The 26,228-nt window shown below is 51.3% G+C and overlaps 2 protein-coding genes across 2 annotated transcripts in view; one reads left to right on the top strand and one right to left on the bottom strand.

The window, feature by feature from the left end:
* The first annotated feature begins 514 nt into the window (after positions 1-514).
* Positions 515-14,109, top strand: GDAP1L1 (ganglioside induced differentiation associated protein 1 like 1). The gene is made up of 6 exons (XM_017822849.1): positions 515-953; positions 3,809-4,001; positions 7,305-7,478; positions 9,526-9,623; positions 9,746-9,860; positions 12,721-14,109. Exons 1-6 carry the CDS (start codon positions 774-776, stop codon positions 13,062-13,064), a joined length of 1,104 nt encoding a protein of 367 aa, XP_017678338.1. The 5' UTR covers positions 515-773; the 3' UTR covers positions 13,065-14,109.
* Positions 14,110-19,962: 5,853 nt separating this feature from the next.
* Positions 19,963-26,228, bottom strand: part of FITM2 (fat storage inducing transmembrane protein 2) — a 7,271-nt gene continuing 1,005 nt past the window's right edge. The window contains exon 2 of the mRNA XM_017822800.1: positions 19,963-24,391. Coding sequence (XP_017678289.1) covers positions 23,749-24,391 — 643 coding nt within the window. The 3' untranslated portion in view covers positions 19,963-23,748. The remainder of the gene's footprint in view (positions 24,392-26,228) is intronic.

Here is a 26,228-nt window from a genome sequence, read left to right as displayed (position 1 = left end):
GACTTGGAGAGCAGGAAGTCCCAGAAGCCCCAGTGCTCTCCAAATCTCCTGGCTGGTTTGGAATTGTGACACACCTTGCTAATTCTGGAAGTGACCCCCAGCTGTGCCTACTTTGGCACAGGACAGCAGTCCAGTTTGGGCAGGCAGTCCAGTTTGGGCAGGCACCCCAGGGCTCCAGTACAGAGCAAGGGCTCCTGGGCTCTACCCCAGCACGGGCTGCAAAACACCCGTTGGGCAGAAATTAATCCGTGTTCTCCAAAAATCACTGAATACATCTAAAGAGCCATTGCTGCTGCTTCTTCCCATGAAGGCTGCAAGGCAGGCAGGACACCTTCTAGGTGTTTTAAAGCCAGTATCCATCCCTGTGGCTATTTATTGCACATCCACCATATCTAAAGCAGTAAAAAAAAAAAAAAAAATCTTAATCTCTGATGGAAAAAATGTTCTTAAGGAGCCGCAGGGGTTGGAGCTGCCCCGGATTGCCGAGCTGGCGAGCAGGCGGGCAGCAGGAGCCTCGGCTGCTGACTCCTCTGTTGAAGCGATGCCTGCACGTTTCCGTGGGAGCCCCGCCACGAGCGGGGACGGGCTGCGAGCCCACCCCCAGCACCGCCGCCACCACCCCGTGCTGTGACCCCGGCACCCACCGCCCCGCGCTGCCCACCCCGGCCGGGCGGCTGGAGCTGCCCCGGGAGTGATGCTGCTGGAGGAGCCCATGTGATGCTGGGCTGGCGCCGCTCGCTCCTCGTCCCTCTCCCGCTCGCTCGCAGGCTGTCATGGCGACTCCCAACAATGTTACTCCCACCAACTGCAGCTGGTGGCCCATCTCGGCGCTGGAGAACAACGCGGGGAAATCCACGGAGGGGGAGGAAAACCAGGACCCGACGGACCCCGCTCTCAAATCCCAGGACAGACTGGTTTTGTACCACTGGACCCAGTCCTTCAGCTCACAAAAGGTAATGAAAGACCATCGCTCGGCCGGGTTCCCCGGGCGAGAATCACCTCCGGTCTCCAGGATATCCCCTTGCCTCGGGAGGATGGATGCACCCGGGGAAGAGCGAGGGGCTCAGCCCCGGGGGCTGGCGAGGGCAGCAGCGTGTGGCCAGGCAGCTCTTTGTACCTTTTAACAGCATCTGCCTGGGGACAGGGATAGGGATGGGGATGGGGATGGGATGGGGAGCTCGGTCAAATCCTGCCTTTGTTTTGGGATCACGGCTTGCACCGGGAGCCGCCTCGGCTTTGTGCTCGCTCGCAGCCCCACACTGGCGTGGCCGGGAGCGCAGACAAAGGCTGAGCCGGGCCCCGGGACCACCCTGCTGCTGCTGGGAGAGGGGAGAGGCAGCCCCGAGCCAGGCGCGCGTCAGGGAGCGGATCCCGGACCCCCGCACGCAGCGATGATTCACCCCTGACACTGCAGCAGTGCCCTGGAAATTCTATTCCCGGGGTGCCCCAGCCAGAAATCCCGTTTTCCAGACAACAGTAAATGCTCATTTTGCAGCACGGCAGCTGTGTAGCAAACCCAACCTTCTCCCCAGCCCCAACCCCCCCCCCCACAATTCCCATGCCATTGATATACTATACGGAGAGTGGGCTATTCGGAGGGGTGGGGGAACACCAAGTTCTCCGGTGCAAGGGCCTCCTCGAGCCCTTCAGCCCAGCGGGAAGGCGGGGGCAGAGGGGCCCGTTCCTGCGTGCGGGCACAAAGGAGGGAGGATGCCCGATGCAGCAGGGTGGGTGCACAGGGTCGGCCCCGCCGCCGGCGGCAGCAGGGGACTGATGGGCTTCGGATCCGCACTGGCGAGGGATGCTCGTGGTGCTCCCCCACCACGCCGGGCTTGTTATTATTTTTTGTCTTGCTCATTTGGCCGCCAGCGGCGGGGAGGCAGCGGCTGAGGCACTTCTTGTGCTGGGTTTCCTACAATCGGCCTCATTCTGTGGGGCAGGGGATAGGGCTGGGCAGGGCAAAGGGCAGGGCAGGGGACAGGGCAGGGGACAGGCCAGGGGATACCTAAAGCCACTACACCTGCTGGCACCTGATCTCCGGCACCGTGTCAGGCTTCGCTTTTGAGGTCACTTGCAAGGAAAAAGCACTTGCTGTAAGGAGGAGGGGCACAAGCTGGTCTGATGGACATCACAGGGTGGGGAGCAGCGGGGCCTCTACAGGACCCCCATGCACAGGGGTTTTGCTTGGAGTCAGCTACAGGCAAAGCTTCCCCTGCTCTGCCCCGGGAGCTGCCCGAAACCACCCTCTGTGAGCACGGGGCTGTTTGTGGGAGTGACTCTGAGCCCCACCAGGACTTGGCCTTGTCTGCAAAGGGATTTTTGGAGTTTTACACAAGATGCCAGCCAATCCCAGTGCTGTGGGAACTAAGAATGTATCATCATCACCCCTGTCTTGCCTTAAGGCTCTGGGGTACCCTGGGAGCCTGCACTGCCTCATGCCCAGCAGCTGCCTCCTGCCAGGCCTTCAGCCTCAGCTCCTGATAGAAGAACAGGGAAGCACAGGGAGCTTGGGGCTGGATACCCCAAGTGGTCCAGGCCAAGGTTTGTTTATCAGCTGGGAGGAAAAAGCCAAGTTGCAGCTGAGGGACTCAGGCTCTCTCTTGTTTGACTTTAAAAGAAAAAATTAACTTGCCAGCCCTGTGAATAATTAATGACTAATTCCCCAGGAACTCTGAAGTACTCATAGAAATGCTTATATATGTTAAGTTGTATTTTTAGCTGCTGCTAGTTGGATGAAAACAAGCACTTTTCTCTCATTCAGTGTTTCTGTAAATCGTGGCTTTCTCACATCCCCCAAGGGCTTTTTTTTTGTGTGTTTGACATACTTAGTTCACAATGCTCAGGTTTTATAACCCAGAAGCCTAAAATGCCATCCCTGAGTACATATTCAACACCATGTCACACACAGAGCAAAGCAGCGGGATCAGCCCCGAGGGCCAGCAATTGGGATGGGGATGGTGTCCTACATCCAGCCCCACTCCTGCCTCATCCTACCCTTCCACAAGGCTGGACTCAGCTTTCCCACCCATGAGACAGGTGGGTGCCTCCCTGGCAGTGCTCCTGGCTGGCCCTGGGCTGGAGGAGGGCAGTGGCAGGGGAAGGGGGAGGCAGCGGGTTTGGCACAAGAGCTGCAAAGACTGTGGGTGACGCCCTCAGGCTGGAAGCAGCATGGAGAAGGAGGGGGAGTAGGAGGCATGTGGGGCAACAGGGGCTACTTGAAATTCCCCACAAAACGGAGCCTTCTCCCTGCTCAAAATGTGCTGCCAAAGCCAGAGTCCACTCCTGAGAGTGGGACACACCTGAGTCGGCATCCAGGTCTCCTTCAGCCAGGCAGCAGGACCCACTGGCTGCAAGTGTGAGGCACAGCACTGCTGCAGCCTCTGCTCCCTACTCTTCCTCCTCCTTTTCTTCCTCAGGTATGTGCTGGGATCCACAGCAGCATCACTCATTCTTCCCATCTGGGAGGAATTGGCTCTCAGTCCTCCATCCCTCCAGTCCATCTGCCTGCCACACAGTCCACCAGCCACAGAGGGAGAACAGTCCATGATCCTGAAAAGATAGGAGGGGTTTGGGTGTCCCCTCCTTGCTGGGAAAGCAAATCTTTTCTTGGCTGCCTGGATTTTGCAGCTGTCCCACGCCAACAGCTGCTTGGCTCCCTGCAGGAGGAGCACATGTCCTGGCACATCGTTGTGCTTAAGCTGCAGGGGACGGTCTGGGGGTGCCATGGGGTGGTGGTGGGGCACTGAGGGCACTGGGGAGCAGCTCGGCGCGTGGGGCTGAGCCCTTTCTCCCTGGCCTCTCGCCCCAGGTGCGGCTGGTCATCGCAGAGAAGGGGCTGCCCTGCGAGGAGCGGGATGTCAGCATGCCCCTGATGGAGCACAAGGAGCCCTGGTTCATGCGGCTCAACCTGGGGGAGGAGGTGCCCGTCATCATCCACAGGGACAACATCATCAGCGACTACAACCAGATCATCGACTACATGGAGAAGAACTTCACGGGAGGTAAGGGAGGGGTGGGCTGTGTCTCAGAGGAAACTCAGGTCTAGCCCAGATGCTGTTTGCCAAACACACCCACTTTTTACTTCAGTTTCACCTTCACCCCAGAAGAGCAGCAAGACACCATCTCTCCGCAAGCTTCTATGTTTTCCCATGAAATTGAAGATTTTCCAGCAGAAATCCCCAAATGTCCTGTGCAATGCTGCGAGAGGGCTCTCAGCGGTGCATAGCTGGGTCCCCCTTTTCTGCCTTGGAAGCCACGCTCCCAAACCAGACCATTTCCATTGGTTCCCATGGTGCATGGTGGCGTCTCACCAGAGCCAGTGCTGGGACATGGCCCATGGGAACATTTCTGGCTTTGGCCACCTTTGTACTTTGGGCTTTGGCAGTTGTATAAAGGTGGCCGTAAGAGGCCCTGCTGGGGTTTAAACGAGGTCCTGCTGCCCCTCTCCCCTTCCTCAAAGATCCCTGGGCTCACTGGCCCTGGGCAGGGGACCCTGCTGTCCCTGGTGCTGCTGTGCCTCAGAGAAAACGGCCTCTTTAAAAACGCAGCCAGCGGTGCCGGGGACCATGGGAGGATGATGTGACACAAACCCAGAGGAAGGGACAGCCAGGAGAGGGAAGCTCTTATTCCCCCTGGAGCAGGGCTGCAGGCAGCGGCCGGCTGAGCGCAGCTCCTCGGGGTGCTGAGACAGCGCTCACAGTCAGTTGTTTGCTCAGCTGCTGTGGCAAGCAGCCTCTCCCTGGCATCTTGCACCCCTTTGCTCTCCTTTCCCCAAACCTGGGGGCTGGCGGGCTGGGACACCCACCAGGGAGGCTTCAAAGCTGAGCAGGGAGCTCAGGCTGTGCCATCACGACGTTCGCCCCAGCATCCATCCCCCTTGCAACAGAGACATCAAAAACATCTCAAAATAGCTCCCGAAGCAAGGGCGCCTCGCCAGCTCAGCTGCTGTCCTCTCCCGGCCCCGCCACCGTGCTGCTGCTCAGGGGAGGCACGGAGCTCCCTCAGCAGTGGGCAGCAGGGGTGGGCTCTGTCAGGAGCATCCCACACCAGCAGCAGGTCCTAGGGAATGGCAGCTGCCTTCCCGCCCGGCAGCGGTCCCAGGACCAAGGGGCATCAGGGAGTGTGGATCCACAGGGCTGCGGTCCCCGCACAGCCTCACCTGTCTCTGCAAAGGGCAGGTGGTCCGACATATGTGACAACAGGCTGTCCCCAGCAGGAGGGGGACACAGAGCTGCCCGAGCACTGGAAACTCCTGACGTTGAGATTTTCCAGCCAGGTGCAGTTTCTTATCTTTTTGCTGAGAAATGGAGAAGGAAATCTCCAGGGAAGAGGGCCCAGAGCATCACTCCCTGCTCCATGCTCTGCTCCAACCATTGCCCAGCAATGCAGCTGGCAAAAGCACTATCAGGATGCTGTGGCATTAGTCCAAGGGGGAATCACCCACCTTGCATAAACATGTAGAGCTTGAAAAGGCCTTTACAAGGTGTATTTTCTGAGGTATGTTTTCCTCTGGGCTGGGAGCATGATCTCTTCAGCTGCTCACACACACACTGAGGGTCAGCTATCAGTAAAGGGTGGTGTGATGAGAAATTGTTTCCTTTCCCCAGAGTAGCAGTGAATAGTGCCAACAAGCCACCTTTGAGGGTGCTTCTCACTTGGGCATTGCCCAGCAGCACCCAGAAACCACCAAAAAGTAGACCAGGAGACCCTGGGCAAGGGTCTCCTCCAAGGGCTGCACCCTCTTGCACGGCCCATTGCTCGCTGGCTGTATGCAGCAGCAACCCATACATGCAGGCCTGCCATGCCTTTCAAAGGCGAGTTGAGCACCATCCCACTGGAAAACCTCCCTGGGACATGCTGAAGGACACAGGCCAGCAGCCAGCATGCCACAATTCATTGTGGTCACTCCGTCTTCCTGCCGGATGGGGCAGTCACTGTGGATGTGCTGCTTTCCAGCCTCTGCCCCGGACCTTCGGTGCTGGCCAGGAGCCCTATGGAAGGAGCACACAGGCTGTAGGTCAGTTATTATTATTTCATTCATCCAGTGGCTTTTTTTGGATGGAAAATCCCCGCTTGGAGAGCTGGAGCTCAGGCAGCAGGGAGGAGCTCCTGAAACCTCCCCTTTCTCAGGGGACAGGGACGCTGATGCCCGACGGTGGGAACAACTCCATGGAGCCTTGCAGCTGAGACAGTCCAGATCAGAGCTATGAGGAGGTTTGCCATGCAGGAGCTGCCAAAATTTCCCTGGCTCCCATCCATCCGCGGACACCGGCAGGCACGACGACAGCAAGGCGAGATGTGCATCCCTGCCAGGAGGGCATTGCTGTGCCCCCTGGCAGCAGGGCTGGGCAGAGCAGAGCTGTCATTTCAGGCCCTGAAATAAGGGGCTGCATTGGTCACACCTGCCAAAGTCCTTCTGCCAATGTGCCCTGGCTCAGATGGAGACACCGGCACGCGGATGGCATGTGGGCAACAGATTCACTGAGTCCTGGTGGCAGACTTACCACCTGTGAACTGCTCTCTGCAAACACCATAAACATTTATGGTCCCATTAAAAAATGGACCTGGTGTTCGTGGGGGAGACAAGAGCAGCCCATTGCTTCCTGTGGTGTCATCTGTGTGTATTTTGAGCTGAAAGTGTAATAAAGAGGGCACGATGCAAACTGCCATCCATGAGAAGTGACTAAAACCCAACAAGGCAGGGAGAAGCAGAGCTGTGTGGGGTAAGGGATGCTCCTGCAGCTGAGACACTGGCTGAGCATGGAGGGAAAATCCACTGGGCTCCTTTGGTCACCCTGATTGCCCATTTTGGGATTTACAAGGAAGCCCAAAAGAATGAGGTACCTCATTGCCACTGATGTAAAGAGAGTGTAACTCAGGAGATCCCAAACTCAAACTCCCATCTTTTAGCTCTTTTGTGCAGAATATGAAGATTTTGCTCCTGTTCTAAGAGATGTGAAATCACAGTGTACAGATTCAGGGGCTGCAGAGACCCAGGGCTTCCTACACTGACCCTCGGGGACATGGGGGCTGCGGGGCTGGGCAATGGCATCTGTACACTTCCCTGTAGTCCCGTGGGTTTGCCCATCTCTGGGCATGGACTGGATGTGCTCCTGGACGGGATAGGCAGTGGGGAGAGGGCAGAGTGCGGGTACGGATTTGAGTGGATGCACCGCCTCAGCCAGCCCTGCTGGGAGGTATCTCAGACAGGACTTCACACCGGTGTCCAGCGCAGGCTAATGAGCCACTAACGAGAGCCTGAGCACCCCCAGGTGCCACTAACAGCTTTCCCTTTGTCCTGGCAGAGAACGTCACGCAGCTGATCCCGGAGCCGGGCAGCCTGCTGCACTCCCGCGTGCTGCAGTACCGGGAGCTGCTGGACTCGCTCCCCATGGATGCCTACACGCACGGCTGCATCCTGCACCCCGAGCTCACCACCGACTCCATGATCCCAAAGTACGCCACCACTGAGATCCGCAGTAAGTCGCCTTTCCAGCAGGGCTGCCCAGGGCTCCCAAGCTCCCTTCGGCTGGGATTGGTTCCATAGCCCAGCCAGACACCCTGCTCCTGCTCATTACCCCTTTCCACCGATGCAGGCAGGGACAGAGCTGGGTAATGGCAAAGCACAGCTGATCTGAGAGCTGCAGGCACTCTGTAGAGGCTTCCTGACTCGGGGGGTGTAGGGGCTCCTGTGGGCCATGCACGCTTCTCCCCAGCTCTTTTTGGGGACAGGAATTAGTCCCTCTCCTCCCAGAGCTCTGAGGGCAAAGGCAGGAGAGCACAGCCAGGCTGAGTTGCAGGCAGTGGATGAATCGGCATAAGTGTGTGTACCTGACCTTCAAGTGCTCATGAAACATTGACGATGCTTAATATAACTCCACGGCAAGGATTGCTCCTGGAGAGAGTTCCTGGCCAGAAAAGCGACCTTGTCGGGAGGGTATTGGCATGTCCCACATCTCTCCCTTCCTTTAGGCTCCAGCTCGAGGCAGCACCCATAGAAAACACTGTTCCCATCCCCATCCCTTGAGCTGCCTGGGTCCCAGATAGTTCCCTAAGGTGGGATGTACTCGTGCACAAAGAGAAATAGGCAGTTCCTGAGGTGTATCTTGTGATCTGCCCTGCCTCCGCTGGCACCTGTCACAGACAGCTCTCCCCATGTCACCAAGTGTCACCTTCACCCCCAGACCTTGGGCAGATGCAGAGCAGAGCTTGTCCCCTCCTCAGAGGGCACTGCTGTGATGGCGTCAGCCCCTGTCTGCCTCACATCACCTCCCCAGCACTCTGCTGAGATCCCTAAACACGTCTCCTTGTCCAAACCTCCCTCACTGGTGGCGTTTTTCCTGAGCCAACAGAGGGGCTATGAGCAGGTCTGTGGGCCCATGGTGCCCTTCCTCCCCAGCACATCTGCACCCAGGTGATGACTCAGCTGCTGTATTGCAGTGGGTGCTGAGGAAAGTCTATGTAGTTGTGTCCCAGGGAGAGGGTGAACCGAGGGCCAGGCACTCCCAAGGGGAACCGTGGAACAGAACCAGAATGATATCCAGGTTTCCATCTGAGTTGCAGCCCCAGGAGAGCTGGTTGGCAGCCTTAGCAAGCACAGGCTTGAAGGCTTGTGGCATAAAACAGGGAGTTTCACCGTTTTATGGCAGCATAGATCCTGCTGCTGGCTGCCTCCCCGGCCCACCCTGGCACCTCCTGCACCCTCACATCGGCAGAGCCAAGCCCTCGTTTGAGGGAACAAGGAGGGAGAGACAGATGGTCCCTGGCAGGAAGACATTAGCCCAGCTTCGGGTAATTTATGTTGTCTCTAAGGTGTTACTCTGCCTCTCATATTCCTTTCTCCCTTTGCTCCTTTCCCTCCGTTAGCTCCATCACAAAAAGCCCTTTCCATCCTCCCCATAGCCAGGGAGGGAGGAGGGTGCGTCTCTCCCGTGCTCCCGATGGGCTCCTCGCCATGGAATTGCATCCCTGGACACCAAGCCAGGGTGGGACAGCTTCACTCAGGAGGGAACATCCCCTCCTGTGCCACTGCCTGCTGCACTGCCCTCATGCACACCCACATGTGGGCAGCCAGCTCCGACATCCCAAAGGATCAGCCAAGTTATGGGGAAGCTCAGGGATGTTCTCAAAACAGTAAAGCCACAGATAGATCTTCCAGTAGGTCTCATAGGAATTCAGCAGAGGAAATGAAGAGCTGGAACTCTCCCTGAAACCTGCAGAGCTGGGACTCTCCAAGGCCGGGGGGGGGAGACCTGCTGTACCCCGCAGCCAGCACTGCCCTCTGAGTGGATGGCAGGGCTGTCAGAGCCACAAGCCCTCAAACACTGTGCAGTGCCCCAGCCACCACCCTGTATGGCAGTATGGCAGAAGTGAGCCATGAATTTGCCCCAGTTTGGCTTTTTGGGGTGTTTTTCTTGGTGGTAAAACAATATTCAAATGCACGACAAGGTACTTTGCTATCGGATACAAGGTCACCCCGAACCCTGCCAAACACAGCCCCCAGCCCCTCTGTCTGTGTCCCCCCAGGACATTTAGCCAATGCCAGCACAGATCTGATGAAGCTGGATCATGAAGAGGAGCCACAGCTCTCTGAGCCCTACCTCTCCAAGCAGAAGAAGCTCATGGTGAGTGGATCAAAGCCACACAGCTGGTGGGGGGGACATGACTCATGGACCTGCCGTGGGTAACAGGTGCCTTTTGTCCCTGCATCCATCCATTCCCCATCCTAACCCTGCTCTCCACCCAGGCCAAGATCCTGGAGCACGACAATGTGAACTACTTGAAGAAGATCCTGGGAGAACTGGGGATGGTGCTAGACCAGATTGAGGCCGAGCTGGAGAAGAGGAAACTGGAGTACCAAGGTAGGCACTGGGCTGTATTTATGGGGTGTTTTTTGAGGTGCAACACCAGGAACAGCCAACAGCTTTGTGCCTGATGAACATCCCCCATGGGGAACCACTGGTGGGTCTGGGGCTGCCTCTGGTCTCTTCTAGTTTTGGGTGCACTGATGTCATTGCAGCTATTCAGCTTAACGTGGTTACTAAATTTACTAATCTCTGGCAAACCACCCCTGCACCCCCTTGCCACAGGGGATAGCAGGACCCCTGTTCTCACAGAAGGTCTGTGGGAGCCCCGAAGTCATTCTGGGGTGGTTTCAGGCCCCCTCTGCCCCAGGGAGGTGCTGAGAGCGACTGATGCTCTGTCTGGTTTAGGAAGCAGCAGGCTGGCCCCAGGCACTTGCACCAGGAGGAGCACAGGCTGCTGAAAGTGCAGGGCTGGGGACATGAGCTGCAGTCAAGCCCCCTCTGGCCACAGGGCTGTTGCACATCTCACATGGAACATGAGCAGGGAAACCAAGGAAGCTGAGGGGTCCTGGAGTGGTGGGAGCCTTTATGGAACCTGCGTCACACACCAGCGGGGGGAGAGAGTGACACCAGCCATCCCTGACATCAAACACACAGTGCTGGCACCTGCCAAGAGTCACCCCAGTGCCCTGGCAGTCAGGGGTGCCTGGGCACAGCTGGGCAGAGCTTGTCCCAGGATGACACCGTCCTCCTCCTGTCCTCTCTGCTGGCAGGGCTCAAAACCCTTGCCCTGAAAGGGCTGGCAGCTGCCAGATCCAGAGCAGAGCCCAGCCACAGTTAATCAGGGGCTGCCCCTGCCCTCAGGGACAGCCTGGCTGTGGGGAGCCGTGCGTCACGCTCGGGGCTGCACTGAAGGGCCCTCGGAGGTGCCAAGGCCGGGCCCTACAGGGCATGGGGCTGAGGATTTGCTGAGAGCCCTGATGTGTTCACAGCAGCCCCCTGTGTTGCCTTAATTTCCTCCAACACCCTCATTAACTGATCCAAGGGCTGGGACAGCTCAGCAGAACTCAGCCTGGTGAGGTGCCCTTGGAGGACATCCCAGGTGCCCGGAGCAGAGGGGTGGCTGCTGCTGCTGCTGCTGCTGCTGCCAGCACCCGGGTTCTCTGCTGCCTTCTGTCCTTGCGTGCTCCTCCTGCCCTCTGCTCTGGGCCCCAGGGGCCCCTGCCGTGCCCAGGGCCAGGTCAGGATCTCGGCAGTGGGCACAAGCACCAGCCCTTTGGCAACGCCCCAGGATCTGCAGTGCAGCAGCTCTCCTCCCACGCAGCCCAGGCTGCCGGCGATGCAGGCAGGGCAGGGCAGGCGGCAGTGGGGTGGGAGATGCTGCGGGAGCACTGGGAGACCCCTGCCACGGGTACCCCGTTCAGCTGGCACAGGCTGATCCAAGCTGGGGCTGCTGTGGATGCAAAGGGGATGAGTTGCTTTTGCCTGTGTTTCTGCCCCACCATGGTGCTGGGGAGGGCTGCGAGGGGCTGGGGCATCCCATAGCCGGGTCCAGACCTCAGCAGCAGAGCCAAGAGGGACAGGGGTGGATCTCTCCCGAGGTCACCATCCTCACAGGTGCTTTCTCTGTCCCCTGCAGCAGTGTCTGGGAGTCGGGCAGCCATCTCAGCCCTGCTCCCCTCACCTCGGAGCCGCAGCACCCACGAGGTCCCTCCGCACCCAGGAGGCTCTGGCTACAGTACCCCCACAATTCATTAGTCACCAAAAACATTTATTGACTAATTAGGCACAGGCAATCTGTCCACTCGGGCAGTGCCTCCAGCAGGATTAGGCAGGCTGACAAGCAGCTACAAATGAGGGCTGCTAATTACCCATAATTGCCCTGGCCTGGTCTTGCAGGCAACCCTGAACCACCAGTGCCTGCACTGGGGTGCAGTAGAGGGGCCTGTCTCCCCTTTTGTGATAAAATAGCCACAGGACAGTGGAAGAGCCCCAGAATTAAGGATTTGGAGCAAAGCTGGGGGCTGAGGCTGGATGGGAGCAGGTTTTGTGCCTCTTCTGCTGTTCTTCCTTACCTGCACCTCCCTCAGCTCCATCCTAGCCCTGCTCCTCAGTATTGAAAGGGCACTGAAGGAGTGCTTAACAATCCTGGCCTGAGACTGCTTTTTCCAGCCTAACAGCAGTTTGGTTTATTTCTAGATGTCTCTCTGGTGAGGTTATTTCCAGTGTCACCCGTTATCAGCAGCTGTCAACCCCTTGGTGTCTTTCTTCATGCCCCACACTCACATCCAGCTCTGCCTCCCCCAAAAGCCTGGCTTCTGGCACAGACATGCTGCCAGTTTTGGTGTCCTGGAGCAGGGTCCCTAGTGCAGGAGAGAGAACAAAGGCAGAACCCCCCCAACAGCACACAGGGATAGCAGCCAGGCCAGCCAGCAAATGGTTTTGATTCCTGAGGATTTCTTGCATCCCTAAAATAGGACAAGTTGACGTGACACTCCCGAAACAGCTCCTGGTGCAGCCAAGGGCAAACACTGCTGCTCTCCCCCAGCACCAGCACAGCAGAAGGGGTCACTGCATCTTCCAGGGCTCTTTTCCAGGGACCTTCTGGGTACAAGAGGATGTCATCTCCTGCTGCTCTTGACTTGGGGGAGAGGCAGCAGAGCCATTTTGCAGACAATGATTTGTATATTCACTTGAGCTATAAATTACCATCTCATATTCCCAGCTTTACCACCCCACATACCCTCTATCCCATAGCCTGGTAGATGGGGTCTGATCTCTTAGCCCATCAAAGAGCTGGGAAAAAACATCCCAGAATGAAAACAAATGCTCCTGCCTCCATGGACCTTTTGAGCAAGGCTTCAGGTGCCCACCCAAGGGATCCTCACCTTACCTGCTCTGTCTCTTCTCTCTCCAGGGCAGAAGTGTGAACTTTGGCTCTGCGGATGTGTCTTTACTTTGGCTGATGTCTTGTTAGGAGCCACCCTGCACCGCCTCAAGTTTCTGGGACTCTCTAAGAAATACTGGGAAGATGGCAGCAGACCCAACCTACAGTCCTTCTTTGACAGGATACAGAAACGCTTCGCCTTCAGGAAAGTTTTGGGAGACATACACACCACGCTCCTCTCTGCAGTGGTACCCAACGCCTTCAGGCTGGTCAAGAGGAAACCCCCCTCCTTCCTTGGAGCCTCCTTCCTCATGGGATCTCTGGGGGGAATGGGATATTTTGCTTATTGGTACTTAAAGAAAAAATACATCTAGTGCTGACTGCTTGGTGTTTAGTTTGGTGTCTCTGTGCTGTGTGAAATTATGATGAAGCCTCAGTAACTGTAATGAAATTTGAAGCAAGGTAATGAATAATTATATTGTTTAATGTAACATTCCATAGTCTAGAAGTAGAAACCTATATTCAAGGAAATAAGACAACAACAACAACAACAACAAAAAGTGTCAACTTGTAAATGCCTTTTTTAGGTTTAAGTGTTCAACTCCAGTGAGAGGCTCAGGGGTTCACGTGCCCACTGGGAAGTGACACTGCCTCCGGCATCAGCTGGCTCCAGTGGGAGACACAGGAATCCCAGGAAGCTTCCCGACACCCAAGTTGACTAATGGGACTTGGATACTTGGTCCTCTACGTTTGTGTTTCCAAATTGTTCACCGGCCACATTTCACACATGCAGGTAGTGGGGACTTTCTTCTTCTAGAAGGCGTCATGTTGTGCTCAGAGGCTTTCCTGGGAGCAGGGTGCAGTAGCTGGTCACAGTCAAGGTGGATTTCCATTCTTCAAGTATCCATTTTTAAAATTATTTTCATCGAAAGGAATATTTTTTATTGAGCTGCTCTTAGAACGTATCCCCTTTCTACGTCTGGTTTCGGTGGGATTTTTTTTTAAGGAATTTATTGTCTGTCTTTAACTGCCGCACTTTTTTCTTGAGATAAATCATTTTGACTTCCATCCTGAATTTTGGCACACAAAGGAGTTTATTGGTTTAAGCCTTTTGGCTCCGTCTCTTGAGTTTTCCTTCACGGATTTGCAAAGCATCTTTCACCGACTGAGCATATGTGGACTCTGAAAAAGTACAACCATTTTCAGAACTTTTCAGCACTTTCCTGAAGGCGCTTTGGCTCTCTTCCATCCGGGGCTCCTTTCTGTCATTCCCTCGCTGTGTGTTTTCTTAGGGACACTTTGCACAGAATCACATTGATGACTTTTTTGTGCCTTTTGCATGCTGGAAAGAATAACGGGCCTCACTGCTACTCGTGCTTTGGAAACTGAGATCCTCAATAAACCATATGGGAGGAGTAATGGCCTCGCATCTCTGAATGTGTTCCACATCCTCCTCATCCCAGTGCAAGGCGTGCCCAAGGGCAGCAGGGTGTGCAGGTGGTCAGTGCTTTGGCTCATGTACTGCACTGGTATAAAACTCACATGGAAACAGTATGTATTCCTCTTCCAAGGCACTCATTTCTGTAAGCACTCAGCCTGCTAGGATCTCCTCTGGCTGGCTTTCTGGGCACTCCAGTGATCCCTAGCGAGCCATGCTGCATCTCCAGGCTTGGGAAACGTGTGCCAAGTGTGGCTGAGATAATATGAACTGCATTTGCCTCTGATTCAGAAGTTATCTTTATGTATTTGAAAGCAGCAAGCTTTCCCAGGAGATTTTAATACAACCCAGCAGCCACAGAACTGGGAATATTTGGCAGGAATTACCAAGGAATGAGCACGTAGTGATTAGACAGTGCAAAACACACACATTTATACTGTGCTTGTCACAGTCATGTGGGCTGGCCTGACATACTCCTGGAGTACAACAGGCTGTGTAGCTGCAAAGGCTCTGTGTTACCCATGTTACCCCCCAGTGATCAGGGCTGCACTTTAGGGTGAGAACCCTAATTCACCATCAGCTCATGCACCTGCAGCTGAAGCTGCTGAGTGAAACCTTGCAGACACACATCCTCCAAAGTACATTCAGTGTTTGCTCCATGGTACCAATGACTTCAGAAGAAACAGTTATTTCCCTTCTTTTAGAAGAGGGAAGAAAGAGGGTGCCCTGAGGTCACTCCTTTTGCTGAATCTGAAAGAGGCAAGATGAACTATGGGTCATCATCTATTTGGTCCATTAACTGATCCTCACCTCCCCAAGGGTTTATAAAGATACACCGACATGAAACCCTTACCAGGACTTCATCCTTTTACCTTTGTCCGTTGTCCTACACACACATTGCCTGGTGATCTCCAAAAGCTGATAAAATGCACACACCAGGTGTAGAAAGGGCTATTAACAGGGTACAAGGCCAGGAAACCCTGAGGGAAGGAGAACAAATACTTGCTCCATTCCCAGGATTTTAGCCCAGGAACGAGGCAGAAGGAAGCTGCTTAGCAGGACTGCTGCTGGTCACTTTGCTCCTCGATTTTTTTATTTTTTTTTTTTAAACCTCAGAATAAATTTAAAATCATGGAGCAAATCAGAACTCTAAACACTGGAGAAAACAGGTGTTTGTTTTGCTTGGAGCACACTGTTAAAATACGACTGTTACAAGGAAACCAGACACATCCAGCAGCTGGAACCAGGCACAGGTTGGTTTAGATCTGTGTGTGACAGCTCTCATCCATGCTGCACTGTGGGCTGCTGCTGGGAAGCCACAGATGCTGTGGTGAGGGGTTTTTTTACAAGTTCTCAGCTAGGAATAGTCACTAACAAGCCTTTGTTTTGTACCAAAATAAAAAGAAAGCAAAAATTGGTGCCACTCCCAGTCACTAAGCCTTGTTTCCCTGCCTGGGTAATGAAAAGGTAGCAGGACTTTGCTCCGGGGAAAAGCAATCTGTGAGAGCAATAACAGACAATTACTGTGGCAGGCAGAGGCTGGATTGATGTACAAGACCCTGGACCAGGAGAGGAATGTCAGCACCTCCATCCATCCAGATTAGCCAGTTGCTATAAGCAGCCCTGTGGTGATCACAGGCTGTCATCATAAAAAGCTGGTCTTGCTCTAGCTGATCTCAGCCTAATCAGACCTTTTCTGCTCTAGCTCCACTGCAAAGGGGAGCCCACCACATTACCTGGCCATGAGCCAGGCACTGGCCCGATCTTGGCTGCCCAGGGCATGCTCTGTACACAGAAATATGAAAATGATGGCAAAAATCTGTTTTCTCACTCCAGGACTTCATGCTTTGCTCTCAGTAAGGTGTGGGGTAACACCAGCGCTCGAGGGGTGAGGCTGGAAGGTGAGGCACCTCAGAGGTGCTATTTTATATTTCAGACACCAGAGGGAACGGCTCCTGCTGCATCCTGCACCAAACACTCCTGTGTGCCTGATCCCACCCCGGTCAGGGTCCTTCTTAGGCTTTACTCTAGAGGTACTTATTTACCCAAGCAAACTTTTATCCTTAAAAATCCCTGTGTTTCAGAGACAAATGTGCTTTTAGGTACCTCGGGGCTTTAAAATCTGTATCTGTGCTGAAATGCAAAACTTCTAGTTATCAGAGGGAAGAAAGTCAGGGGCTTCATGTCAAGTTTAAGTTTCATTACACGGACTGAGATCACAGGGAGAGGGCTCTCCCTCCTGCCTCCCAAGCCCCCTGTCTAATGGGCTCCCAGTGGTCACATTTGCAGAGCTGCAGCTCCCGAAATCTTTTTACTCCCGCGGGATTTGCTCAAAAGACTCAATTATGAAAACTGAAAACGTTCGTGTCCATCCCGCAGCCGGCTGGCAGCTTTCTCCTTTGCTTGGCAAGGGCTGGGGAAGACTTCTCCACGCAGAATAAAGGATTTCTACACCAAGCTGCCAGAGGACAGGGAACACTGCACAGAGCCCGTCACAACCAGCCAAAGAAATCGAGATCTGTGGCTGCCTAAGCATACCTGGTGACCATCTGGTGGCCCTCTCAGAAATTATTTGCTAAGTCTTCCTCTGTTTCTGAATGAAAAAAAAAACATCCTTATCACCCAACTGTAATTTCAGAATCCAGGCTAGGGAGGGAAGAGAGATGGTGTAAGGGCTGCTCCTTCCAGTGAGGGGAAACTTTCTTTCTGCTGTGAAAATAAATGAAGGATTTCCCCACATAAGGATAGCAGACAGAAAACATTAAAGCTTGTGAAAATATTTAACATCAGGTTGTGTTTGGTGGCATTCACTGCCATCATTAAGATCAAAGCCAAAACCACCCAGACTGGATCCACAATGCAGGCAATGACAGCAGCTGAATTTCTCAGGCTTCAGAAAGATATATGGGATTAAAATAATATGAGATAATATGAAAAGAGTATTTTGAGAGGGATAATATAAAATATGATAATATGAGATTAAAAACTAAATAACCAAAGAACCAGTAAATCATGGACAAACCTAAGAGCCAACTACAGTAAGCCCCTACCTGCACTTACCTGTGGCATAGCAGAGGATAAAAGGGCAATTTCACAGCTGTTCACACCATCAGCAAAGTTGTTCTTGGTGCACAAGTCTGTAGAAAAAAAAGCTCCTTCTTCCATAGTGGGACAGAATAAAGTCCCCAGTCCTCCCCATCCCATCCAGCACCCAGAGAAAAGTTCAAACCCAGTATGAATGAGAGTGAAAACATCTGTGTATGTGGTGAGCAGGAATTGATTTGTACCCTTGAAGGATTTCCTAAAGCAGGGCCTCAGTGGACAAATTGCAGAGGTTTCACACCAAGCCATTCTAATTCTCATTCTAAAGTTCTGAACAGTAGCAAAAACACACAGGAACTTGTATCTCAGATAAAGCACATTCATGACAGACATATTTCCTGTTATTTCTCTCAGGCTGATCCCCAACTGTGCCCAAATGACATGTTCACTATCATTGTCTTTCCTTCTCCTTTCAGCACGCTTTCCTCTGAAGGATTAAACAGAGAGGAAGCAGCCTGCACTGAACAGCTCCCAGGGAAAGCAGGAATACCAGCTATGCCATAAATAATGTGGATGCAGAATTGCTCTGTCAGAACACAGGTGTCCATCCCTGCAGCAGCTGTGGGTACTGTGCTGCTGGCCAGGCTCTACCTGCAGAGAGAGCAGATTATTTCTGCTTCCACATCACTTTGATGCTGAAGAGCATCGGCGAGCGAAGTGTCAACCTCCACCCACTCCCTGGGAGCTCATGACAGGTTTTCTTCTTCCTTTTTGTCCCCTCTGCACAGTGACCTACTTTCAGCCCCGTTTTTCTTTTCCCCTCTGTGCTGTGCTACCCCTTTCCTCTCTCCTGCCCTCCCTGATGTCCCTCCCCTGTCACAGGCAGCCGGGGATGTGTGACCACCTTCAGACTCGTTTCTGTTGTCAGGGGCCCACGGGCTGGGAGTTCTGCATCACTGGACACAGCACCTCCCATTTCCACCTTCTGAGGATGAATTGCTAAGAAATGAAGGAGATGGGATCTTGCTAAAAACCTCTTATCAAACAGCACAGATCAATGGCTTAGAAAACGTTTCTTTAAAAATAACACCATCCACCCCCCTACCTTCATTGCCTCCTGCCTCAGCCCTTTCCTACCAGCACCTCATCTCTCCAGCGACCTAAATCCTTTTTAGCTCCAGGAGAGTTATCCAAATAAAGCTACTCTGCAATCAGAACAGAGTGTAACCAGGTTTGAGGGTGCTGTGTAATGCTGCAGGCAGTTCTTGACACAGAACCAAGTATCCTGCATAGTTAAGTGCTGTTTTGCACATGCTCTTTACATCACAAGGTCGTGTCACTCCATCACCCCCCTCCTGAACACTCCTCTATTTTCGATTACTGAAAGCAATTTCCATTCCATGCCCTTGGAGCCAACCACTACACAACAGCAAACAGAGAGGATGCTTGGCCACAAGGAAAAAAGAAACAAACAAAAAGGTCTGAAAACAAACAAACAGAAATCCCCAGGAAACAAAATAAACAAACAAAAAAAACCCCACTGGCATAATTTTTTCTCTTAACTTCCAAATCAGGACGATCAACAGAAAAAAAACCCATATATACTTAAAAACCTTTTGCAGGGCTTTCTCCATCACAGCCAGCTATGCTGAGCCACAGCCCACTGAGCTGAATTCTCCTCGGTGGTGAGTCAGGACGTTAAGCCCGTCACAGATACAGTCACACCACTTGTCACCTCCCGGCACAGTCCCCACGGGCCGGGGAAGGCTCTGCAGGCAGCACAGGACGGGGGAAGGCACTTCACAAGAGCTGACATTTACCTTGAGGATGTGCCTCGTTATTGCTCTGGCACCGACTGTGCTTCCCACGGATTAAAGGCATTAAATGACACCACTGAGGGAACACACGACCCAAAGCTGCAAACAAATGAACCCAGACTGGACACAGGAAAAGGCTTCAGAGGTGTGTGAGAAAAACATAATCATCAGTTGTATTTATTCTTGTTCCACACTTTCCTGCCTTCAGCCTTCACCACTGGGGAGATCCTCAGTACAGCTGCAGATCTTCTGCCATTGGACACCTTGTCTGGAAAAGGGTATTTTTCTGAGTGATGCTTTAACATGATATCCAACCCTCCTGAAGGGCTGGTAAAGCTCTTCACCTACCTCTTAATTTCTGTGCCACGTTATAGTCCCAAAGCTTTATGGAGAAGTTACTCAGCTTGTTCTGATGCACGTGGCATTGCCTGTGTTTTGTAATGGGCAGGAGGCAGTTTAAAAATAAATAATCTTTCAGACTAAATATTACAATTACATAATTGGCTGAAATTTCATGGCCTGCACTCAGCCCTGACAGTCACTTGCATTTTTCCTCTTCCAGCTTGTAACCTTTATGCTCTCATTCCATGCCTCATTTAAGCACTAAGGTCCTCTTCCCATATTCAAATTAATAACTTCCTGCAAAACACCTCGATGAAACCACCCTTTACTGAGGAGCAGTGATTACTCCCCAAAGACAATGGTAACTCTACTAATGTATGAGCTGTACTGCCACCTCTTTCCTTCCCCAAGCTCAAGCACATCAGGTGTAGTTCTGCTTCAATAAATGAAGCATGTGCTATTTTCCAGGTAAACACCATTACAGTGACAGACCAGCTCTGTTTAACCACAGCTAAACACGAGTTCAGAGTCACAACAGCCTTTTTTCGCTTCTATTAATTGCCTTCATCTTGAGCTTTGTCAAAGTACTTAAAAGAAGGGAAGGCAAAATGCAGAGAGAGAGCACACATCAAGCAGAGGTGAAGAGCATTTATTACTAATCTGTGCTCCAGGAGGAGAGATGAAACTATGAAAAGAAATAATCCCAGGAAACAGGTTTCTGAGCAAATGGAGATAAACACAGGCTGATCAAAGAGCTGGAAAAGGCCGATTGCAGAGAAGCTGCAGGGATTTACTTTAAGCTACAGCGGAAAAATCAGATACTGTTTCACTGAGGGAAGTGACCATAGACTTGTGCTCACAACTAAAGGCTGATCTTCCAAATGTTTAATCTATCCCAGCAGCCCTTACAGTTCTTCCCACTGAAGTGCACCTCAGGGCATGACTGGGTGTTTCTCACTCTCCTGAGTTGCCACACACCAAAACAGAAAACAGGATTCTTTTTTTTTCTTTTGCAGCCACCCACAACCTCAGTCTCAGCACACACAAATAAACTGGCAAACCAGGAATATCATTTAGCACCAGCTGAAGGAGCATTCATGGACCAAGTTCGCTTTGAACAAAGACTCTGAGGAAGAATCAAACCCTGGGCTCAGGTGTGTTTAAAGTCTGAACTCTCACGTGGCTCTTACGAAAGACCTCAACTTTCCTGTTTGCTGGTCTTGCCTCCAGTGATGCAAACACTTGAAAGAGTCCCAGGTAAGTGAAGTGTGAAATGAATCCTAAGCCAGTTACTCATCCCACTGTGTTCCAACCAAGACTCCTCTCCTTGCTGTTCCCAGCAGAGGAAAATTTTTAAGGCACCAAGACTTGCCTTGGTGCCTTAAATCAGCCAGGCCAAATGCTGCTTCTGTGAAAGAACTGTGACACAGAGCCCAAAAATAGGCCAAACACAGGCAGTGAAAAATTAGCAGACAGATGCTGAAATAAATAATATGCTAGTAAGATCTTGGGAGACAAAAATTCCCTAAGTAATTCTACAGACACACAAATACAGCTCTGTGGGAATAAGAGGGACACTTTAATGCAGAAAAGCAAAAAAACAAAACAACCTAGAACATGAAACAACTCAGTAATACCTGTTGACAGCTGATTTGTGTCCTTTGGCACAGGACACCAAATCCAGCTGCTCCCAGCACTGCTTCTCTGTGGCTACAGATCTGTTGTAGAGGCTGCAATCTTTATTTTAATGATAAAAGTGCATTTGGGAGAGGAAAGGAAGTCAGACAAACATGATGGGAAACACATGAGCAAGAAATTTGCAACCTTTAGTTTCCAGCTGAAGTGCAAGGAAGCAGATTCCTACTCTGGAATAGAGTCAAAAGGCACAAAGAAAGGTCTGGAGCTCAAGGGAACCCTCTAAGGCAAGAGCTGGCACACGGTCTCTGGGTACTGAGAGAGACACCAAGATTTCCAAACTCATAAGCATTCTTACAGCCCACGGGAATGTTCTCATATATTTCACTGGATTAGGCTTTCACTTTGCTACAATAAACCACTGAGCATGTCTACGAAATGAGCTGCCTGGTGTAACAGGCCCACATTGGGAAACTTGCTTTAGTCAGCCATGGCTTTGTTCCATTTTGGTTTTTTATACCCTGCACTCCTGAGAACCTGTGCTCTGTTAACCTGTTCAAATACTGCAGAACTATCAGTGTCAGCTGGATCACACAGTCTGATCAGTTTGTCTCAGCAGTCACAAACACACAGGCAGGCTGGATCATCCAGGGAAATGAAGAGCAACAGCAGCATCTTTACAGACATCAGAAATGGATTCTCAAAGACACAAACACTGATAAAGTTTTCAAATGTTTTTCTTTCATTGTTTAAATAAAAGTTTTGAGACTAACCATATTGAACATTATTTCCATTAAAAAAACCCCAAAACAATCTGTATGACACTGCTTAAAGTGGACAAAAACATCCACAGTGATTGCACAAAACGTTTGTGAAAATGAACAACATTTCAGCAAGTCAGTTGGTTTAAGCAAACAGCATTTCCTGTTCCAAGGGCTTGTCTCTACAGCAAAGTTACATAAAGATAACCTAAAATAGAAACTTAATGAAATTAATCACAAAACCTTCTGGGTATATAATCCTTTTTCATGGTGAGAGTGGCTTGAGGTCTATCTTAACTCTACTGGGAGCAGGCTTACATTACATCAAAAGAATGTCTGCAAATAAATTTGCATTGTTCAAACAAATTTAGTTAAACCCAATATGAGTTAATCAGTGCAATTTTCAAAGAGTCAGCTTAAAAGGCAATTTAATACAAAAACCAAGAGGAACTTGACAGAAAATACACAACCCCCTGGACAGCTTCTTTCAAGAGGTGATTTGTTCTTTCTAAGGACACACAACGACTCCCACTTGCCACCAAACTCAGTGGGAATTCCAGTGAATTCAGCTCTGCTCAGAGGCAGAACCCAGCATGGAACTAACCCTGCTGCATTAACTGCAAATGCTTCCACTCTCTTGCTGGAAGAGAGACATGGAGATGGCAGAATGTGCCAAGATTAACCTACAGTGCCTCACACCCTGTATTCAGCAAACAGTCACTCTGGAGCCACACCAAGCCCGCCCTGGGGTCAGTGCAGGTGCCCACAGACCTTCCTGGCTGTCTTGCTCATCGCTGTCAAACACATTTTGTGCAACTGCGTCGTGAATAAGCCTTTGTCAGATAATAAAAAGCTTCTCAAGATAAAAACTATGCTAAACATCTAATTGATATGATGGATAAACCCATCTCACCCCTATTCATTATCTAGTAATAGTGTTTTATTCAGTAGTGGGTTTCCAGCCACATCAGAAGCGGCCACGGCTTTATGTGCAACCAAAATTAAGTAGCTTATTGATATTGCTGGATAAGCAAGAACAAATATTGCTTCAAGCACACTCTGCTTTGCAGCTCCCAGGATAAACAATGCATTTCACTTATTACCAAGCAGGCTATTTGGGAAATAGCAGGCTAAGCTAGCTTGTTCAGAACACCAGAATTTCATTGTTCTTCTAGAAGAAAGAACAAAAAAAAAACCAAAGAAATTGTTGTTGCAAAGTGTGCAACTCGCTAGATTTTAAAAAAATTAAAACCCCAATCCTCATAACTAGACTTTTTAGCAAAACTTCAGGAAGGAGTTTGTTTTTTTCCTCTCAAGAATAAAATCACAAAATATTGTCTCTACTTCACCTAAGGAGAAAGTTAAGGCTTGTTCTTTCAAGAATTTCCTTTTCAGAGGCAGGCATGAATTTAAAGTCACAGTCTGCTTAAGACATTACATCTCAGATTTACTCTCTGTTGCAGGAGGTGCAGACAGCTGTGAGGCTTTTGTGGCAAGTTAGTGTTTTTAACACTTGAAAACACAGGATGTTCCAGTTTCACAACAGGACTGCTTTAACAATTGATATTTTTGCAATGTCATTATTAGAGCTTTCCCATAAGGCAATATAAAGAGGAACATTACAGAAAAAGTATGAGGTTTGGATCATCCACAATATTTTAACGTGAACCAAAAAGAAAGAGGGAGAATTAATTGTGATCAGTCAAGCTCTTAAAGAGCAAAGGTCTCTGTTGGCCTTGGGTCTGCTCCTTCATTTATTAGTAAGAGAAACAGATTCAACTTCTGATTTCTTTGCTGCCAATGCCAGTCATCAGCTCCTAAACAAAAGCAGACATCTTCCAGTACCATTTTTTTTTTCCTCCCAAGGAAGAAGCTCATTACCACCTGCCAGCCACTGGCTAGTACAGTTTTGGTTTCCTCCAACCCATCACCTTGCTCCTTACAGTGGAAATACAGTAACCATTCCTACATTCAACTACTCCAGTACTGAAAGCAAAATCCAAACTATTTTAAAAAAACCACTTTATCTGCTATAGCTGTACTTCTTTGAACTCAAAGGTATATTTGGAAGAGGTAGTCCAGGAGAAAAGGGTTTCAAATACCAAAACCTGTACGTCCCATACCAGCCCGACAGACCTATCAGCACACCGAGAAGCTTTTGACTGAAGTCGTGGAAATACAGGGCAGTGCAGAGGAACATGAACACCCAGATCACGGTGAGGAGACACAAGGAGACGAACAGCACGTTGACCACCACGCGCAGCCTCGAGCTGTGGTCCATGGACAAGCCCTCCAGCACGGCCACCTCCTCCAGGATCATCAGGGCGCAGTAGGAGAGCAGGAAGCAGTGCCCCGAGATGTCGAAGCCGTTCCAGACCCCGCTGTCCTGGTGGCATTCCCGCTTGGTGGCGTAGAGCCGGGGGGCGTCCCCGGGCTTGGCGGGCACGGAGCACTCCCCGGTGAGGTTCTCGATGTACACGAAGAGCTGGGTGCAGCCGAACCACACGGCCGTGCCCACGGCCAGCCCGCTCAGCCGCCGCAGCGCCAGCAGCGCGCTCCGCGTGCGCCCGTACAGCAGCTTGGTCCGGGCCAGCTGGTACGTGGTGAGAGCGATGAAGGGCAGCAGCAGCCACAGGGTCCAGGCCCAGGCCACCTTCACGAAGTACCTGCCAGAGACAAAAGGCGAAAGAGAAACGAGCACGTGTGAGACGAGCGCGAGCAGAGCTCCACGGCAGCTGCGGTGCTTCGAGTCTTCGAGATCAGCTCAGAACCATCCAAACAAGACGCTTGTGCCCTCCCCTCAAAGCACAGCGTGGCTAAAATCTTAACCCTCTCCCCAGTACTTCCCCGAGGCCCAACACCTGAACACTTTCCCAGCCAGGTCCTCGTCCCCCAGGCAGTGTTCCCCTGGCCCCAGAGCCCTCGTTTGTTGCAGCAGACTCGCAGTTCAGTTTTGCAATCACTTCGACCCTACAAACCTGCTCAACTCTGCCCTACTCAAAATGCAGCTGCAAAGGATGTATTTTTAGCTTGCCACCCTGACCATAGTAACCCTTTCTCTGACCCCTCCTCCGTCTCAATTATCTTTGCTTCCAAAGCCCTTCAGAACCTCAACCTCTCAACACTGAGACAGTCAGAAGGGCTGGCTCTTTCCCCTAATCAGTCCATGAAGCTTTTCCTCCCTCATGTCCTTATAAATAAATGAAGCAGCACAATGTTCCTTTGCCATCCTCTCAGCTGCTGAGAGCTTTCCTTTGGCTTGCACAAATCCTTCCATCTCTTAAATTTACTCTCTGCCTTGAAAATGCTGGAGACAGCACTGTGTAACTAGTCCTCTTTTCAAATCTTAAAAGTGGAGCATTTGCAAGTGAATTTACTAATGAGTTAAGGAGGCCACAGTCCAGGATTTTCTTTCTCCCATCAGCACCTTCCACTGGATTTTGCTTTCTATCAGCTGGTGGGAAACAGGAACTGTGCAGCCCCCTCGTTACCCAGAGCCTGGTTTGAAAACAGAGACAGCAGAATTCTGCTCTGGGGCTGAGCTACAGCCAGACACACACAGTCATCATTTAATCCTCACCTCAGCATCAAAGACAAAGCCAAACAGGACTAGAGCTCTGTATCTTCCTTAAGACCCTAACAAAACTGCCAGGGCCTTGCCCAGGATTTTGAGGAGTTCCTCCTTCATTCTTTAATTTTATGGGAGAAGTGACATCTGTGTGGCAACTACAGCTGCTACCATGGAATAGTAATTGAAAATAAAATTCCCATTTTATTTAAAAGCAAAATAGGATTTACTTTCAACTTTACTGCTGACAAACCGGCAGGCAAGTAATTTGTAGAGATAAAAACTTCCTTCAGGAACTGTCAGTGCAGATCACCTTCCTCTGTTTAAGAGGGAGAGCTGAACTGTAGTATGCTTTTACTGTAAGATCAATTTTCTCTAAGTCTTCCTGTCAATGCTCTTTCAATCACACTAAAAGCAGCTCCTCTCCAACATGTCACCAAATGTCAGATCTGAATCAATAAAGTACAAAACTCCCCAAGTCACAGGGGAGAACAGCAATTTTAGCTTCACTTTCTGACCTGCAGCAGGTACAGCACACGTGCTCTGGCCCAGCTCATCACTTCCTTCTGCCCTTCCAAAAGGCTCAAACGCAGTTTTGCAGAATGACTAAGCCAGTTAAGTCGTTGCCCAAGTGCTAAAAGAGGATGGCTGTCACTCTGCTTCTAGGAAAGATGCTAAAGGGGGTGGTTGGGCACTGACCAGGCTCCCCAGGGCAGTGGGCACGGGCCCAAGGCTGTCAGAGCTCCAGGAGTGCTTGGACAACACTCTCAGGGACAGGGTGGGATTGCTGGAGTGTCCTGTGCAGGGCCAGGAGTTGGACTCGATGATCCCTGTGGGTCCCTTCCGACTCAGCACATTCTGCGATTCTATTATTCTAAAAGACTTACTTTCTGCAGCTCAGAAAATTATTTCCTTTACAGATCAGTTCACTCAAA

The sequence above is a fragment of the Lepidothrix coronata genome, unplaced genomic scaffold, assembly GCF_001604755.1.
Source record: "Lepidothrix coronata isolate B3197 unplaced genomic scaffold, Lepidothrix_coronata-1.0 Scaffold99, whole genome shotgun sequence".
NCBI classification, from domain to species: domain Eukaryota; kingdom Metazoa; phylum Chordata; class Aves; order Passeriformes; family Pipridae; genus Lepidothrix; species Lepidothrix coronata.
Note: the sequence above shows the minus strand (reverse complement) of the source record. Positions and strands in the feature narration are given on the sequence as shown.

Bases quoted from the DNA above. Each gene is read 5' to 3' on its own strand.
- GDAP1L1 (XM_017822849.1), top strand. From the start codon at position 774: ATGGCGACTCCCAACAATGTTACTCCCACCAACTGCAGCTGGTGGCCC. The intron at 954-3,808 runs GTAATGAAAGAC...CTCTCGCCCCAG, and splicing joins AGTCCTTCAGCTCACAAAAG to GTGCGGCTGGTCATCGCAGA. The intron at 7,479-9,525 runs GTAAGTCGCCTT...GTGTCCCCCCAG, and splicing joins CGCCACCACTGAGATCCGCA to GACATTTAGCCAATGCCAGC.